Source organism: Plectropomus leopardus, chromosome 7 (genome assembly GCF_026936395.1).
Source record: "Plectropomus leopardus strain MGB_pleo_1.0 chromosome 7, ASM2693639v1, whole genome shotgun sequence".
Classification (NCBI taxonomy): domain Eukaryota; kingdom Metazoa; phylum Chordata; class Actinopteri; order Perciformes; family Serranidae; genus Plectropomus; species Plectropomus leopardus.
In genome coordinates, this window is record NC_142182.1 from 10,403,370 (window position 1) to 10,420,967 (window position 17,598).

Sequence of the window (17,598 nt, forward strand, 5' to 3'; positions counted from 1 at the left end):
CTTTAGTTCAGTGTAGTGACGCTGCCTTCTCTGAGAGCGACAGTGTTTACATAACAGTTGGGGATCAGATTGACTCCTGTGCCACTCAGCACTAAGATGTTAGCACAGTTTATTTTGAAAACTGTTTCCCACACAGCTTTGTGTGTCACACTTTACATCTTGCAAACTTAAGCTGACCTTTTGAATTTAATTTCATTATTTTTTTTTAATCCAAATGTCTGTGATTAATCCTTGTACTGTCTTAACTTTCTTGTCCTAAAGGTCAAAAAGACCCTAACCCCTCAAATAAAGCAGCTTGATCAAATTTTAGAGCCAAAGTCTGTTATCCATGAAGAAACAACCTGTCATTTATCACAAACTTATTGAATATCTAGGTTTTCCCTGTTCACAGTGCAGAAAGACTGCATTTAATCAGTGGGATCCACTCATTTTTATTACGACACACCTGTCATAATTGTTTTCTTTACTAAAGTAGAGATTTTCTGTATTTTAATTATTAGTATTATTATTTTTAATTGCTAAAGGTACTGCATAGCTGTAAACATATTTTTTAGCAAGATATATCACTTGTGTAGACTTAGAAAGTAGAAGAAATATGTAAAAGTAGTTTTGAATGCAAATTATTATAGGGGAAGACAGTCCTTAGCAACATAGTGTTATGCTGCACAATGAGGACAGTATGCAAGTTTGTGTGCATGGACTTTGCAGATGTATTTGTGTGAGTGTGTGTTTGTGTGTTGTGTGAAAATGATTTAACTGCCAGGTCAAAATATGGTCAAAAATGAGCCCTAAATCCAAATTTTTACCCTCTTGGTCTACAGCTTTCATGAAAATAGAACAAAGACAATGTTTCATTTTTTCACATGTTGGGGTCATTCTCGGAAAAGTCATCAAATTTCAAGTTGGAAAAAAAGGATCATTTTGGGGGGTTTCTATGCTGTTAAACATAGTGGCTGTCATTACTGACCCTTAAGACAAATGTCAGGGTTAAAAATACTCAAGCAAAACAAAATCATGTCTCGGCTGTTTAATATGAAGCATCTGCACCTTTGAGTGCAGCGTCAACTTAAATACAACCAAACAGAAGACAGAACATTTACACAAATTAAAATGACACTTCAGGTTACACTAATGTAAGCAGCAAAGTAACCACGTCACAGTTGGATTGTCTAAAGCAAAAGGTGCAAGGAGAGTAGAAACAAAAGTCAAGACAGGGAAAAAGTGAGTGTCTGCATTATTGTGTCACATTGTAACAACTGCCAACATTTGACATGCAGCTCAGGTGATGTCTATAAAATGTCCTTCATGAATACACTGAATATTTGGACCTGATAAATGCAGCAGTTATGATTATGTAACCCATGTTAAGTATATGAAACAGCGGTTCCTGACTTGCACTTGTGTACTTGCACAAAAAAATACTGAAAATGTCCCTTTTATTTAAAAAAACAAAACAAAAACAATGTATGTAACAGGTTGAAATGATCATCCCAAAATATCCAGAAAATATCAGCCTGGAGGAAATGTTGACTATTATATAAACGGAGCTGAACGACATTTTTTAAAATCTCCTTAAGCCAACGTAGAAAACCTTCTGTTAGCTGTGTTGAGGTCTGACCAGATCAGAGTTTAGGTACACCACAGTAGCTGTGATATCGTCCCTGTACATTCTAGCCAGGTCCTCTGGCAAAGCGAGCATAGAGGCCAGTCTCTCCTGGCACAGCTCTCCATATTCCCCTGTGCCAAGAGCATGTCTGATGAGGTGTGTGGCAGCATTGGTGTCTAAAGCGGGGGAGGCACGGGCTCGGCGTTTCAGCAAGAGTTCATGCATCTGACCTAATTTCATCTGCCTCTCTGATGGAGAAACCGGAGCCTGAAAAAAAAAAAGGAATAAGAGTCAGAAACTATTTTTACAGGATAAAACTCCTAGGAAAGTGTGATGTTTAATGTAAAAATTGTGGGCTATGAGTCGGAGGAATAATAAACACATGTCAATTAAGCTTTTCCAACTAGCAGTCAGGTTCAGTTCAGTTCGTTACATATAAGAACTGTTATTTCTTTCTTTTCTTTGTCAGAAGTTGTGAATGGTACCAATGAAACTGTACTGTTTTTTCAGGTATCTAGCACACTGACCTGAAACTAAAAGGAGGAGCAAGAAACACCACAGCTTATTGGTCAAAAGAAAACTGTAATTCTGTAATCACATCAGAAGCGATAAAAATTTTCGTGTCATTTTACTCACGTGTATTTGGCCGCTGGAGTATTTTTGAAATTAGAAAAAAAAAAAAGACAAAAATCTTAACTTGTGCAAAGACGCAAAATATGCGCATTTGCTTCTTAGCATTGACTTTGAAAACTCGCAGACCGAAACGCTCGCGTCGCGTCCAGTGTAAACATGGCATAACTCTTTCTTGAAAGGATTCAGTTAACAAATCTGCTACTTTTTACAAATCATTCTATTGATTTGACTGACTTTAAACACTCCATCCTGTTCTTTTTTGTTCTGAAAATGTCTGAGCACAACCCTGTTCAGTGGAAGATCAACAAGTTGCAGACTTTCCACTGCATCACAACAAAATACATCTAACAATACAATGAGCGCTGGCTGGAGCAGAGTAACAGCCTCACCTACATTCGAATTTATTGGAAATCCAAAACAGATCTAGGGTTTAGGTACATGTCCGTATGAGTTTTAAGGGTACTATACCAAAAGTGTCTCGTGGAAACGCATCTTTTCACTCCACACACAAACCTGTAAGTGAATCCCACTCAGGTGCTCTCCTATAAGGCGTACGGCCTCCTCGTTCCCTAGTTCATCCCACAGCCCGTCAGTGCCGAGGATCAGGAAGCGGTCCTGAGGTCTCAGCTTGTGATAAGTTATGTCGGGTGCCACATCCAGATAAGGCGGACTCAGGTAGTTAGGCGGAGTGTACTGGTACAGGTTAAGGGAGTCCAGGTCCACTCCAGATTCCAGGCTCGCTAAAATGCTCTGCTGCAACTCAAGGCTCCACTTGAATCTTACGTCACCAAATGCACGCAGGGGCATCAGAATCTGTTGGTATGATAAAAGTTAAGACCAACGACTTATTTTCTAAATTCAGCACTTAATTCATTGTACAGTGCTTGATTGGTGTTATGCCATTAAGGACTCTCACCCCGAGCAGTCTGTCATCTGTGACCACTGTGTCTCTCTCTGAGGGCGGGTGCTGGGCCTTGATGCGCTCCATCTCCGCCTGGTTCTGTGAGTTGTGGTCCTGGGAAAGGGGCAAAGCGCTCCATGAACCGTCCTCCTCCAGAACTCCCAATACTGCTCGGCAGTCCCCTGCATTCGCCACGTGGATCCCATCTGTGCCAACATGAGCAACACAGGCAGTGCAACCAGCAAACGCGACCTGGACAGATGATGATGCATGTGTATCAACACTGTGTGACGTTGAAAACACAGCAGCAGTAAAAAAAAAATAGTTTGTCTTATTACCTGGATGGCTGTGCTTTTCATCAGGTCATTGGCAAGAGGGACTTGAGCCTCTAGGGAGATGTCAGTGTCGAGCCGTTTAAAAGCACGGTCCAGAGCATCCAGAGGGCTGGGAAAGGAGGGGAGGCAGGATTTAGCAACTTGGAGAATCAACCCCAATAAGGCAACATTTTCTACAAAAGCACACAACTTTGTACCTACATCATGCCTGCCCCGTGTTCTTCACTGTCCAGTAATTCTTGCCAGAAGACTCTGAGGTGGTCGATGTACAAGGAAGCAGATTCACGGTAGTTAAAGTCTGCATGGTGCTTGTGCCACTGCAAGATGGGAGGAACAGGTCTGCCATGCTCCATGCATTTCTCAAGCTCCTCCAGGCTCTGCTTTGACATCATTGCAACTGCAATGTAGTACAGCAGACGCTCACTGACAGCCTGGGCACATGCCCAGCCCCCGTGGCCGTCAAACACGCCAAAGAGCATGCCCTTTGACTGAAGAAGATAGGAAAAAAATCATAAATTCTTACAGAAAGAGGTAGAGAAGTAGGGAGATGAACTGGATAACATGCAGAGGGGAAAAAATGCAAACCTGTAAGCAGGTGGCTGCACTGCGACGGTCCTCATTAGGTGTGTTAGCAGCCAGCTGGTTGCTCTCAAACTTTCTGACAGCACTGAGTCCCCTGCCATCAAACTCTGGCACACTCACAGTCTGTGACACAGATGCACATACACACAGGGTTACTCATAATTGAACTATGCAATACTCACATATATGATTTGAATTTTTTTTTAAATAAAGTCTTTTCACCCTACTATGACCTCAGGTAGATGCTTGGCAACTTAATGTTTTCATATCCTAGATGTCTCTTTAGATAGTGACAGTTTTAGAGACATCCATCACCTGCTCATTAGATCGCAGAATACTGTTGATTTGGACCCGGCTGAGCTGGAAGTCTAGGTCCTGACGAGTTGAGAGGTGCAACTGCCCACTTTGAGACCAATTTCCTGACTCCTTGCTGGTGAAGCACAACTGATCTGATCTGGAGTTACCCCAGGATGACAAGTGACAGCGGTGGGCTGGTCGAGGCTGAAAAGAGTGTGTGCAGAGTGTCTGGGTGTACTGAGTGAACAAAAATAAGGTGATGACAACATTAGAATGTAATTTCCCATAAATAACACTGAAAACAAAAAAGTAATGATTAAGCAAGAAGTCAATCAGGGTTCAAACCTGGACTGCGGCAGTGGAGGAAAGTGTCAATGAGTAGCTTGAAGCTCTTTGGAGGATGCTGGCGCACACACGTCCAGACATCTCTAATGATGCAACGCTGTTGGTACAGTGTTGTGCAACTTATTCACACCGATGTCTATGTGGAGAGAAAAAGATAATAAATAAGTTTACGGTGATGCCAGCTCGATTGTTCATCAGGACACTTGACAGCCATGCAGCTAAGTTAACCTAGATAGATAGCATGCTAGTTAGTTGTCCTGTGTTAGCCGGCTTAAAGTTAAAAATATACTTAAGTTGAGATAATGTTATGCTGATCTAGAGCAGCATACCTCTCGCAATGACATTTCAGCAGCGTTATAATGTGCAAGCTAGCTAAATAACATTAACAGCAAACGTAAAGTTAACAGCTAGACTGCTAGCTGGGTAGCTTCGCTAACGTTTAACAACATAAATGCGAGTAGCATCATATCAAAACCTAAACTTATGCTAAACAGACATTTTATATGCACATGTGTTAATTAACGACACGATGTACGAACACAAACGATTAAATACTTACAAACTTTGTAAAATTACGAATGAATCGATGTCGATCAAAAGACTCCATATGACTGCGATAAGGCACAACGTCTGACGTCTGACGCACTGTTGTAGTTCTTACTCGTCACATTTGGGGGAACAGAGAAAAGTGTGAGAAAAAAGATTGTGAGAGGACGTTATAGACGATCTTTGTTTTAGACACGCGACCTTGCTCAGTCGTCTAGTAAAATTTTTATATAAATAATATATATATATATATATATATATATATATATATATATATGTGTGTGTGTGTGTGTGTGTGTGTATATATATATATATGTATATGTATAATATATGTTTATTTCTCAATTTATCTTTTTTAAAGCTTGATATTTAGGAAATATTGCCCAGTGGCAGATGTCCATTTTGAGTCTATATGTAGCCTAACAAAGCATGATTTTTTAATAATAATTCCGCAATGACTCAAATATTTGCACGAATTTGGTAAAAAGTACAAGGAAATTACTAAAAAAGAATACATGCTTAAAGAGTAATAATAATTCTGTAAAAAACAAATTACCGAAATAAATTAGTAAAAGGTACAACACAAGTAAATTAGCAAAAAAGAAAAAGAAAAGTAAAGTAGAAAATTTAAACAAACAAGGAAATGTCATAAGTGCTAAAGAGTAATGAAAATAATGTGGCTTAAATGTGTAAAATATTATTTTTTATAAATATAGGCTAGTTTTCTGGTTATTTTTCTGTTTTTTTTTTTAGAGGAATTGTCAGAATTTCTTCCAAATTGCTGGACATTTCTTGGCAGGTTGCTTATTGTCTTTTTCCCCGTGTTTTCGAGAAAAAAAAAAATCAAACCAATAAAGGCAATATGAGAAAAGTGATGTCCATCCAGGTTTCGAAGGGTTAAGTCTGTCAGGCCCGTCTTGCAAATGGACCACACCCATTTTTGTTACTATGGTAACGGGGTGTACTGATTGCCGACAAAATCAGTTGCTAACATCTGCTAATGTTAATATGCTGTTTTATCACCTTAACTTACCCTTACCTTAGTTCAGTGAGAAGTGGGGGTGCTATAGCTGAACTTTAATACTTCTGGAGTGAAAGTGTGGACATTATCTCGAAGAAAAAAATCAAATTTCGACTGGCTTTGCCGAAGTTAACGTTGGCTTAAATACCTAAATTTGTTTGCTACGCCAACAGTTTAGCCAGCTAGCGAGTGCTGAAAATAGCATTAGCTAATGTTAGCACACAATAGCGTTAGCTTGGTTAGACGTAGGGCAGAGGACGTGTCATTTTTGTAATATAAGGTCAGGCATAGTGTTACTTTAGTGACATTTAATCGTTTTGTCAGTCAATGTCGTCAATGGCTTTCAAACCACTGAATCATAAAATGGATAAGATGGGAGTTTGCAGCAACCGCAGAAATAGTAAGTGACATTGATGCTAATGTCAAATGTGCCCATTTTGTTTATGCTTTTGTAGATGGGCCTAGCTAATGTGACATTATATGTTTAAAAATGTGTGTCTGGTTACTTACTTTCTTACCTATGTTTATATATTCCTGACTTTACAAACTGGTTTACATACACAAAAAGATGTTGCAGGATTTAAGGACACATTTTAATTTTAATTTCTGTCTTTCTGTTTTTTTTATTTTATTTTTTTGTTTAAAAAAAGGCAAAGAAATCTACCTTGTACCTGGTTTTGTGTTGGAGCATAGGGCACATTTACATTGTTACACACTTTACTCACTCAGTACATTATACATATTTATAATTTTTATATATTTACATGCTAGTGTTAATTGTTTTTATTATTACTGTATTTATGTTTTAACATACTTTTTTCTGGTACTTACTTCTACTTTCTGTAATTCTATAGTATAGTATTTCTGATTCTGATGCTGATTAACATGGCCTCACTGATTCGTGGTTTCATCGTTCTGCTTTCAGCCATAAGGACAGATCTAAGTCTGCTGCTTGAGTGTCTGAAGTTTCAGATGAAATGTCCTGATTTGCAGAAACAAGCTCTTCTCACCATTCACTCAATCTGTGACAAAAGAGGTAAAAAGTGGACCATCACTGACAAAAACATACTATGTCCTTGCCCCTTACCATCTCCTATATACACTTACCATCAGCACCAGTCAGATTTGCTGTTTGCCATGTCCTGCTGATAATAACTTAAAGTCGAATTATTCAACTCAGTTATGTATTCAGATATTCTGCACAACATGTTGACATTATACATTTCCACTGTCTGTTTCACTTTAAATCTTAATTATTTCAGAGGACAATGTGGACCTGCTGAGAGAGATGGGAGGTGTGGTATTTGTATACAACCTCGCCAAATCCAGTATGGTTCGTTCAGATGTTAAGGAGACTGCACTCTTTACACTTGGCACGTTAGCCGAGGTCAATGGTAGGCGTGTGTGTGTGTGTGTTTGAGAATTTCCATGTTTACGGCAGGAAGTCACCCTTAAATAGCTGGGAAATTTGGGGGCTAAAACAAATACTCGGTTATGGGAAAATACCATACTTTGTTAATATTAATCTTTTCTATTTTAGCTTTGCACCCTGTCCTGACATACAACGCTTTAAGTTGTCTGCATCCAGGGCTGTGGTCCTGAATTGAGATACAGCATATGTACAATTTCCTGAAGTGTACAACAAGCTTGTGTACTGTATTATTGTATTGGTGCAATGTGGTATTTTTGTTGCAAGTCATTTTAGAGTAAATGAAAATTTTACATATTTACAGTATACTATTTATCTTTTCTTCTGATAGTGTATTGCAAGAACTCTCTGTGCACAAAGGCGACATTTGCAGACCTTGCTGGATGGTTGATGAAAGACGACATCCCTCTGACACTGAAGAGAGTGTCTGTCTATTTGCTGTCTGTGTTGGTAGCAAACAACAGTAAGATCAAGGCGCCCCAACTGACATCATGAGTTAAAGCTCTCATTGATGTGCTAGTTTATCTGTCACTTAACATGACATTTTCTTTGATTTAGTTTCAAACTCATGACAGCTATTTCATATATGTGGAACAAAATGTTCAGTAGTTTGGCTTTGCCATCATGTGTCTGTGTGCTATTGCAGAATCAGGACAGACTTTAGGCCAAACTACTGGCTGCCTGGATATACTACTGGCCCTTTTCAGGTATTTTGAAATTCTAAACAGCAAACATCTGTCATACTGAGTTTACATAAGTATGCCGAAAGTCATATAAAAAAACTCATTCATATAAGCACATATATATAAGTTTAATGGTACTGTATACATTTTGCAGGACCACTTCCCCTCTCTCCACAGAGGCCTCATTGAGAGCAGTTGATGCTACTCAAACCCTCCAACTCTGGGCGTCTGTGTCCAGTGCTCTGTGTGGATTTGTCAACAACCCTCAGAATGGTGGTGTCATCTGTGTATTTTTCTCCTGCACTGACAAGTTAATATGTAAAACATTGATGCTTGTGCTATTCAGCTAACTACTTTCAAGTCAAACCACAGGATACCACATTCAGTTTATATCTGGAGTAAGTAGATAAGTAACAGTTTTTGCTTAGTCAAATTGTTTCTTTTCTTCCAGAGGAGGGTCAGCGGATTTGTGTCTCAGTGTTTCCCATTATAAAAGTCTGGCTTCAGCAGATTGAAATGCCACGCACTGAGATTTTTCAACCCATATGTTCCTTCATAGCAATGACAGTTGCCAACAACTGTAAGTAAAAGGGTCAGAAGAGCTTGCTTAAAATTCTAGTTTGATATAAAATGTATAAATTGACACTTAATTCAAATTATTAAATAGTCATCACTTATTTGTTTTTGCAGCCTGTGTTCAGGAGAGTTTTGCTGCCTCAGGTGGTCTGGATACTCTCACTCTTGCGCTGGTTCATCTGGCCTCTGTGGCAGACACAAGCTTGTTGTCTTGCCAGCTTTCTGTCATTATATCCAAGACCCTGTCAGCTTGCATCACAGAGAACTGTGGGTTTCACTCTCACACACTTTGACATACACCTTAACATTTCACTTAAGCTACAAAAGTCTCTCTCTCCATTCACCATCTGTTCTTTCTAGCTCCTCTGGCCTCAGGTCTGGCCCAGTATGGTGTGGTTTCCCACCTCTTCTCCCTGCTGGTTAGCCCACACTTGGACCCTGAGGACAGGCTCTCTGTTTTAGTCGCCCTGGGCCACTGCACCGAGGCCTCTGGTAAGACTAGTCAGTCATGTGCTGTTTGTGTCTAATATTTTTTGGTAGTGTTGGAGTGTGTTTCTGCTAAACATTTAAGAGAATTTCACCCACTGCTGCAGCCTTCAACAATCTTCCCTCCCTTGAGAGTTCATCCTGTGTATTTATGCTATCCACGTCTTTTTCACATCTGTGTTTCTTCCTCTCTGTAGAGGAGCACCAGTCTCAGTTGGTGCAGTGTGGAGGCCTGCCCCTGATCATAACCCTTCTCACAGAGGATACAAGTGAGGAGGTTAGGAAGACTGCTACATTCATACTGCAGACCTGCAAACAGGCCAGTAAGTCCTCATCGTGGGTTCAAAGTCACTCTGTGGTTTTGTTATTTAGCATTGTTACTTAACAAGTAATGCAAGTGCTTATTTGCATTTTATTTGAACTTGACTTTTGAAACATGGAATACAGTGTCCCAGAGGATCCTTATATTGAATTTATTAATCTGAAAACAAGCCCATAATTGCTATTAAAATGTCTCAAATCAGTCTTCTAAAAGTCTTAAAAATACAAACACATGTGAAGTAGGATTTTATGAATTGCTTTTTCTGATGTTGCATTGTAAAATCACAAAATAATTAGTAACATTTAAAAAAAACAAATTTACCGCATTTCTTAGACTCTTCATGATGGGAATTAAAGCACTGGAATAATTCTACATACAGAGTGAGGCACACGAAATCAGTTACAAAAATCACTAATAAGTGCTAGGTATTTCCCATTTCTAACCAGATCTGACTTTTTCCCTTGACAAAAAATGTTTGGGCAAGATTATTCCTAACTCTGTTAAAAAGGTTGGTACATGTTTTGTTTTTCTTAGTTTAGGTTATTGTAAAATTGTTCTTAAATTTAATCCTGAGTGGCATTAAAAATTAATTAAAAGCATTAAATAATTTGCCTTAAGCTTTAGGAATCCTGTAAATAATATAAATGAGTTTTCTCTGTATTGCATATTAAAAAGAAATAAAAGATATTGGAAAACATTCAATGGCTCAGTGCTGAGGTTAGAAATTAGCACCAGCCACCAGCCAAATGCTGGTAAAATATGCAAATGGATGCTAGATTTGCTTCACTCACCGGCCAAAAAACTTTGTTGGGATTTGAGTGGCTGGTAGGTTTTTGGAATCCATGGAGCGGCAGTGGCAGGTGGACAAAAAAGTTAATTTTCAACTCTGCTCAGTGTAGCACTGTGCTCTTGAGGCAGTAAAGATTTCCTCTTTGTGTAGACTGTGTTACAGCAGTGACATTTTTTATACGTAGCTCAAGCATCCTTAAATTAGTTTTGTAGATTTCCTCTTTTCTGTAAGGTCAAATAGATGAATAGAATAAGTAACTGAATAATACGTGGGTTGAATGTAGAATATGGAGCTCTCATAATGACTTGTTTGTCTTTGTCTGTGAAGCCATGTCCTTGGGTGAGCCCGGTCTAATAGCGAGACAGGGGGAGAGTGAAAATGTGGAGCCTCTTCCAAACTTTGACGGCTTTAGGAGCTCAGCCAGAGAGCTGCTGCGCAGAATTGACCAGCTAGAGAAGAGACAGGCAAAGGTCAGACATATTTTCACACACAAGGTCACACTATGATCAGCATGTAGAATGGTAACTTGAGATGTGTTTTTACGTCATGTCCATCATTAGGATGCTGAGGATGAACAGGAGGACATGGAGCCATTAGCTTTGACTGGCCAGCCGTCTCTGCTCCCAGCAGCAGCTCTGCCTCTGCAGCTCAAGGAGAAAATAATAACAATTCCCACAGCATGTACACAGAACAGCACTCTTAAGCATGTAGAAGCAGGGGGTGGCAGCAGCATTAGACTTGAAGCTGTCAGCAGTGTGATCAAGAATGACAATGAACTGACGCTAGTGAGCTCCAATTTGGGTGTGCAGGAAGAGAGGGCAAAAACCAGTGGAGGGGGTGTGTGGTGCTCAGCGTGCAAGGGTACTGGATCCCTAATGCCTTCCCACCTGCAGTCACAAGAGGGAAGCAGAGAGCCTCACACGGAAGACAAGTCAGCAGAGCTCCTCAGTGTTTATTAGCTTCGAATGAGAAAAACTCAAAATGAAGCGATAGCTTTTGATTCCTTATTTTTCTTCTGTTTAGTCAGCTGTTTAGGCCTCCAGCACCAGTGAGACACAGTGTACCAAAAGAAATCATATGTACTGATGAAGATGGTAAGAGCCACAGCGTCATGCTTTTAACTCACTTTAATGCCTGTGCTTTACTTTTTTTGTAGATGTGCAGTTTCTAACATCTTTTCTCAAAAAAAATTAATGTTAAGAAATGCAAGATCATGAGATGAGTAAAGAGGGGGAAAATCCAGTTGAGGAGCACTCACTCTCTCATATCCGCTGTGCAGGTAGGAGAACATGATGCTGTCCCTAAGTAAAATGCTTCCAGTCTTGTATAATCCAATGTTTATCCAGTGTGAAGAATAAGCTATATAAACAGAATGAAAATAAACCAGATGTCTTTGCTCTAGTCTTTGTAAGTATAGATTTTGGGGAAAGTTTAATAATCATGTTTCTCTGAGGTGAGCTGACAAATTAGATCTGCATTATAAAGTGCTGTGTCAGTGTAATATGTTATTTTAAGCACAGTTTGATTTTCCTTGTATTCTACACATCCAGACTTATTTTGGACACTAGGGACTGTATTATAAGGCCAAACATATAACCTCCATCATATTTATACTTATAAACCTTCAGGGATCATTCAGTCAGATTATTGTAAAGCCAACACTGGATATTCACAACTGAATTCCTTGCATCCTTGTTCTTTCTCTGCTTTAGGTTGTGTGCTGACTTTTGAGGAAGTGACCAGTCACAATTTTGAGTTTCTTCTAAGCTCCTGCCAACGCAGCTGTGACATGCACAGGGTTCTCCAGGAGGCCACAGAGCGGTTCAGGGCGCGTCATTGCAACCCTCTGTTTGGGAGAGAGCACCAAGACGACCCAGACTCTGAGAGAGTTTCAGCTGCAGAGCCACAGAGAAGCAGGGAAAACAGGAGAGGTAAGAGGCTCTGACATGTGAATTTACAAATGTATCAATTTCAACAGTTTATCAAGACTGGTTCCAGTCTTGCAGTGTCTTACTTATTTTGCAATGGCCTTGGCTGCCCTGAGTTGTTGTTTATCAGACATCCACTTCACAAGAAAGTGTAACATTAAGCACTTGTAAAAAGCTCAGTGCTATCCTCCATATGTTTATCCCACAGTTTTTCAGTGTGGGTGCTCATAGTGATAACATAATAGTAATATAAATGTTCTATGTGTGTGTAGCTTGAAGAGGCTATAACTTAAATTTCACTTTGCAGCCCGGTGTTGTAAAATTACAAAATAAATAAACCATGAGTTTTGTTTTGGCAGTTCACATTTTCTGAGTGCTCAAAGTGTTATTTACTATAACCTGATATGGTTAGCTTTTGGCTAACCTACCATGCAACATCGGCTGAATAATACAGCATATGTCAGAAAAAAATTAGTATTAAGTATTAGTATTAAAAAAAATTAATCTGGATTTGACTTTTACTTTTACTGGCAAGTGTGTTTACAAACAGTAACTGATGTCAAATCAACTGCAATACCTTTAACTCATGCTTTAATTGATTGATAGCATTAAAAGGTTTACATTTGTAAACTATTGATACTAGTACTATATTTTTTGAACTATGATGGTGCATGAAATCAGTCACATAAATGTAAAAACTGTAGCAATGAATACATGAGATCATGTCTGGAGCTGATTAAATACCACTTAGACTGTAAACATGCCTTGCACATGTTGCTGTTGTTCCACATTGTTTTTACAGTACAATTCATTTTTATTTTCCTTGTCTATTTCTTCATGACCGTTGCTTTAATATTCTCAGTGTGAAACTCATATTGTCTTTAACTACTGCTATAAAATGTCTGATTTCTATTTCACTGTATCAGAGGTCAGTCTGACTCCTAAACGTAAAGGAGCAGGGAGAGGCTCCCTGCCAGAAAACCACTGGAAGAAGCACAATGGTAAGAATTATGCAGGAAGTGGGTTTTTATGCAGCTCATAAACACACTGATGTCATTTAGGACTGTAGGGAATAAGCCCATCTAGATCCAACAAATCAACAATAAAATATCAAACAAAAAATGTTGAAGGCCTCTGAGCTAACATACATTTACAATATTCTGTAAGTGTGTAATTTGGGGGTGTCCTTCTTTCGCCATAGGCATCACTTTGACTCCAATGTGCAGAGAATCTAAAAAGGACACATCGACTTCTTATAACAAGACTGGTATGTATGTAACATAACCACAATAACATATTGTTGTTGTCTTTTATATCTCATATTCAACAGCACCGATCACATTATGCCTCTTCTCAGGTTCAGGCTTGATTCTGCTGAAAAGGTCTCATCCTCCTGAAGGTAAATATGTGATATCAGAAACGGGTATTTACAGTAGATTGCTTTAAGTGTGTGTGAATGTTATGATTGAGCGCCTGTGGTGGGGGCTATCCTCTGCAGTGTGATTTTGGCAGCAGCCAAACCGAAGAGCAGAAGGAATGTTGAACTGCCGCCAGTGTTCTCACAGTGCAGGCCAGAGCTGGTTCAGAGCACCACAGCTGTATTAAGCTGTTTCACACTCTGTATAGCACCATGCGTGCGTGTGTGTGTGTGCGTGTGTGCATGTGTTTGAGAGGGAGCGAGAGAGTTTGAAAGGGTGTGTTCTGATGCTTTTGTATTAAGCCAGTGACATGGTGTTGAAAGGAGGGGCGTTGTAGTCTGTTCCACAACATGACGCTTGTTCTGTACTTGCATTAAATTTACATTTGTTTATATACGCTCAATTTTAAAACTATATCTTTATACATTTTGTGGCTGTATTTGCCACCAATAACCCCTTTCTCCTCCTGCTGTCCAATTTTGTAAATTCTCATGCTTTTAGTCACACTTTCTGCAGCCTAAAAGTTGCTGTAGTGTTGCAACATGGGCGCAGAGGCACTGTTGGCTGGGTGCAGTCTTTCTGTGCTGTCATATTGAGATTTACTGCATCTTTAAACCTCGCAGCCAAATGCATTTTCCAACGGTCACTTTGACTGAGCGCACACTTAGAGCTGTTTTTTCTTTCACTGCACAGTCCACCTTCTCATACATTCTCTTTTGGGTTCAGCTGTTTTTTACACCCTTCTCTTCTTTCCTGTTATACTTTTATCTGCCTTCATGTTACCTTTATTCTATTCTCTTGCCTACTCTTCCTTCAACAGTGACTCTCCCCCTGTATTGTTGTTTGTATGGTGGCTGTACACATCATAGATGGTAATGCAGTATTGCTCTGAGGAGGAGCAGAGCAAGAAAGAAGAGAGGATTTGTCTTTCTGTATATTAAGTCTGGGGCCAGTTTATGTGTTTTTGAGTAACAGAATGAGTTCCTCAAAAAGATGGTGGGAACCTGTTGTCCTCTGTTTTTTTTAAACACAAATTGTTTATTTTTTTTTAAATACAGAGAGAAGAGGAGGGAAAAATAGCAGAAATCCAGCAATTGATGATGAGCCAGGGACTAGCACAGATCACAGTTCCACTGTAAGAGTTTCAAAGAATATTTTCTTTTAAAAATGTACTGATATTTATATGAACTGCCACATTCTCCAACAGCTTTTTAATACCATGATTGTATGCTGAAGTGCATTGGAGTGGAAAAAATACTTGAGGAATAAAAGGAGGAATGTACACTGAAAAGTAGGAAAGGGAGTTGGGAATCAGTTTCTGTTTAGAGCCAGTTTCACTTTGCCCAGTTCCTGAGAATTGTTTAGCTCAGGTACTTCCAATGAATCCTTGCCTGCACGCTGCAAAAAGGTACACTGACATGCAAATTGATTGAAAGTGAAACCTAATATACAGCACAAAGGAGAAAAGATGTTTTAGTGAATGCCTGTATTTTACCAAACCGGAGAGAATAATGTAGACAATGCATGCCATTTCAATGCTATATGAAAAAGCAACTAAACATTGCTTGAAAATGCACAGTGAACAGTGGACTTTATTTATGTAGAAACTGAAAATGATCACATTATTTGAGTTGACAGTCAGCAGCAGAGCTTCCTTGAAAACACCAGCTAAAGGTCTTTTAAAATAACCCTTGCAACTGCAGTAGCATACAATCATAATGTAACTTTGACACAAATGGAAATAAAATAACATCAAACAGCGAGTCTCAACAAGTTTATTTCCACAGGGTACCAAGATAAGTTGAAATCAAAGGAGGGTGGGAAATCAATTTTAAAATGTACGTTATGCTTTGCAGAATGTCTGGAATTAATTTATGCAATGTGTTGATAATGAGCTGAAATGTGCAAAACCACCAGAATGTTCTATTAACATTAGTCACACAGGCATGTTTAGTAGATGATTTTAAACAGGAAAAACTAACTGAAAACTAACATCTATTTTAGATTTTTATTATTCTGTGAAGTAGAGCTTTAGTAAATAGCCTATATGTCAACGGAGAAGGCACAGGTAATGAACTGAATTAGGTCAAGTATGATCCATGTACGTGTGATTTTTATTTAAAATCCACAGTCTCCTGTTTGTCTTTCTTATCTTTACTCAAAGTTTTTACACATCTGCCATTCTTGTTATTATTTTTAGAGAAGGAAGAGGAAAGATTTCACCCGTGAGGAGGTGCGCTACCTAAAGTGTGGAGTGAACACTTACGGCTTCTCCTGGAACTCCATCTTGTGGTCATACCCCTTCCAGCCTGGACGCACCAATGTTGACCTGGCTCAGAAATACAGGCGGCTAATGGTAATGACAGAAATTCTCCTTTAAAGGTCTGTTGTGTAGGATTTTGTGGCATCTAGCAATGAGGTTGCAGAGCTGAAACTTATCCTGTGCACCAAGTGTTTGGAGAACTATGGTGGTCGAAGCAAAAACACAAATGCCCCGATCTAGAGTGAAAGTTGCATTCTCTGTTTAAGGCTATTGTAGAAACATGGGAAAGGACCTGTTACGTATTTAGATATAAATGGCTCATTCTAGGGTAAAAGCACAACAATCATTAGCTTCAGATGACCATAACTGACTGAAAACAAAAACCAGAATATTATATACCAGTTCTGCCAATAAATACTCCTTTATCCTACACACTAGACCTTTAAATGAGACATTTGATATTTTCCATCATAATTGTCTTATTGCATTATTAGATTAACTGCCTGATTGTTTCTTTGCCTCCAGAAAGGTACAAACCAGGATTCTGGCTGTTCATAATCCTGGTTCTGAGAGCCAATGTATGGCCACCTTTAAATAACAGCTTTGACTCTCTTCACACTTGAAACTGGATATGGTTTGCATGGTTTAAAAAAACTTGACAGATATTAATTGTTTCAATTTATTAGATGTTAAAACATAAAAACAAGTGTTTGAGATTCCTTAATTTCTCTCAGTGTCTTCTCTGTCTCTCTCTCTCTTTATGTAAACGGATTTTCGTAAACTCTTTAAATTAGAATTGTAGCAGTAGATGCTATTTACTACATGTAAAGGAGACTAAATCAACCAGTGGGACTTTTTGTGAGGATGAATTGAGCCAGATGCTGAGTGAATTAGATGTATAACCTTTGAGTCAGGGCCATTTCAAAATCTTGTTTTGTTGTACAACCTATTGATGATTCATCACCCCTGTGCTGCTTCATGTAAGTCTGCCAAATTTGACTGCAATTGCAAAATGTGCTAATGAGTTGTGGCAGCTAGAAGACCCAGCCCTAAACACCTTGGCAAACATTTTGTAATAGTTGTGTCACAACTGTTCTTTAAGCCAGGTCAGATTTGCTGTGTTTGGCAAATATTGTACTCAAATGGAGAGCCACCTAAAATTACAAATTCCAATATGCTATTTACATGACCTAGAAAAGTTCAATCAGTATTTGTGAACATGAGCTACTCTCTCTCGTCAAGGATGAAGTCTGGAGTTGCTCATAGATAATGAATCGAAAACTGATTTTATGGCCCAACAGTGTTTTTTTTTTTCAACTTTTTATGCATGTATGAGCTTTATTATATTATAGTGTACTTGGTTCTGAAACCGAAAATGTACACATACACATCACAGCATTGCTCTGAGTGCTTTCAGTGTCATCTATCAGATATTTC

General features: G+C 38.9%; 2 protein-coding genes across 5 annotated transcripts; one reads left to right on the forward strand and one right to left on the reverse strand.

Moving 5' to 3' along the window:
- Positions 1–1,012: 1,012 nt before the first annotated feature.
- Positions 1,013–5,411, reverse strand: pdp2 (putative pyruvate dehydrogenase phosphatase isoenzyme 2). 2 transcript variants are annotated; one of them, XM_042496217.2, is made up of 9 exons: positions 5,259–5,411; positions 4,700–4,835; positions 4,373–4,591; positions 4,061–4,180; positions 3,677–3,963; positions 3,479–3,584; positions 3,156–3,392; positions 2,753–3,052; positions 1,013–1,873 (listed from the first exon to the last, which is right to left on the reverse strand). In XM_042496217.2, exons 2-9 carry the CDS (start codon positions 4,778–4,780, stop codon positions 1,598–1,600), a joined length of 1,626 nt encoding a protein of 541 aa, XP_042352151.1. In that variant the 5' UTR covers positions 4,781–4,835; positions 5,259–5,411; the 3' UTR covers positions 1,013–1,597. The 2 variants fall into 2 exon arrangements, with proteins under 2 accessions (XP_042352151.1, XP_042352152.1); XM_042496218.2 differs by lacking the exon at positions 5,259–5,411 and having other exon boundaries at positions 4,373–4,558; positions 4,700–4,814.
- Positions 5,412–5,685: 274 nt separating this feature from the next.
- On the forward strand, positions 5,686–16,885 carry terb1 (telomere repeat binding bouquet formation protein 1). 3 transcript variants are annotated; one of them, XM_088079893.1, is made up of 21 exons: positions 5,686–6,666; positions 7,192–7,302; positions 7,529–7,660; positions 8,027–8,158; positions 8,342–8,402; positions 8,533–8,651; positions 8,830–8,958; positions 9,069–9,221; positions 9,315–9,446; positions 9,638–9,763; positions 10,880–11,022; positions 11,113–11,483; positions 11,576–11,646; positions 11,754–11,831; positions 12,265–12,483; positions 13,407–13,481; positions 13,682–13,747; positions 13,838–13,879; positions 14,957–15,033; positions 16,099–16,254; positions 16,691–16,885. In XM_088079893.1, the coding sequence occupies exons 1-21, from the start codon at positions 6,594–6,596 to the stop codon at positions 16,757–16,759; spliced, it is 2,535 nt and encodes an 844-aa protein (XP_087936019.1). In that variant the 5' UTR covers positions 5,686–6,593; the 3' UTR covers positions 16,760–16,885. The 3 variants fall into 3 exon arrangements, 2 of the variants coding, with proteins under 2 accessions (XP_087936019.1, XP_087936020.1); XM_088079894.1 differs by having other exon boundaries at positions 5,689–6,666; positions 16,687–16,885; XR_015776953.1 differs by lacking the exon at positions 14,957–15,033 and having other exon boundaries at positions 16,687–16,885.
- Positions 16,886–17,598: the final 713 nt, after the last annotated feature.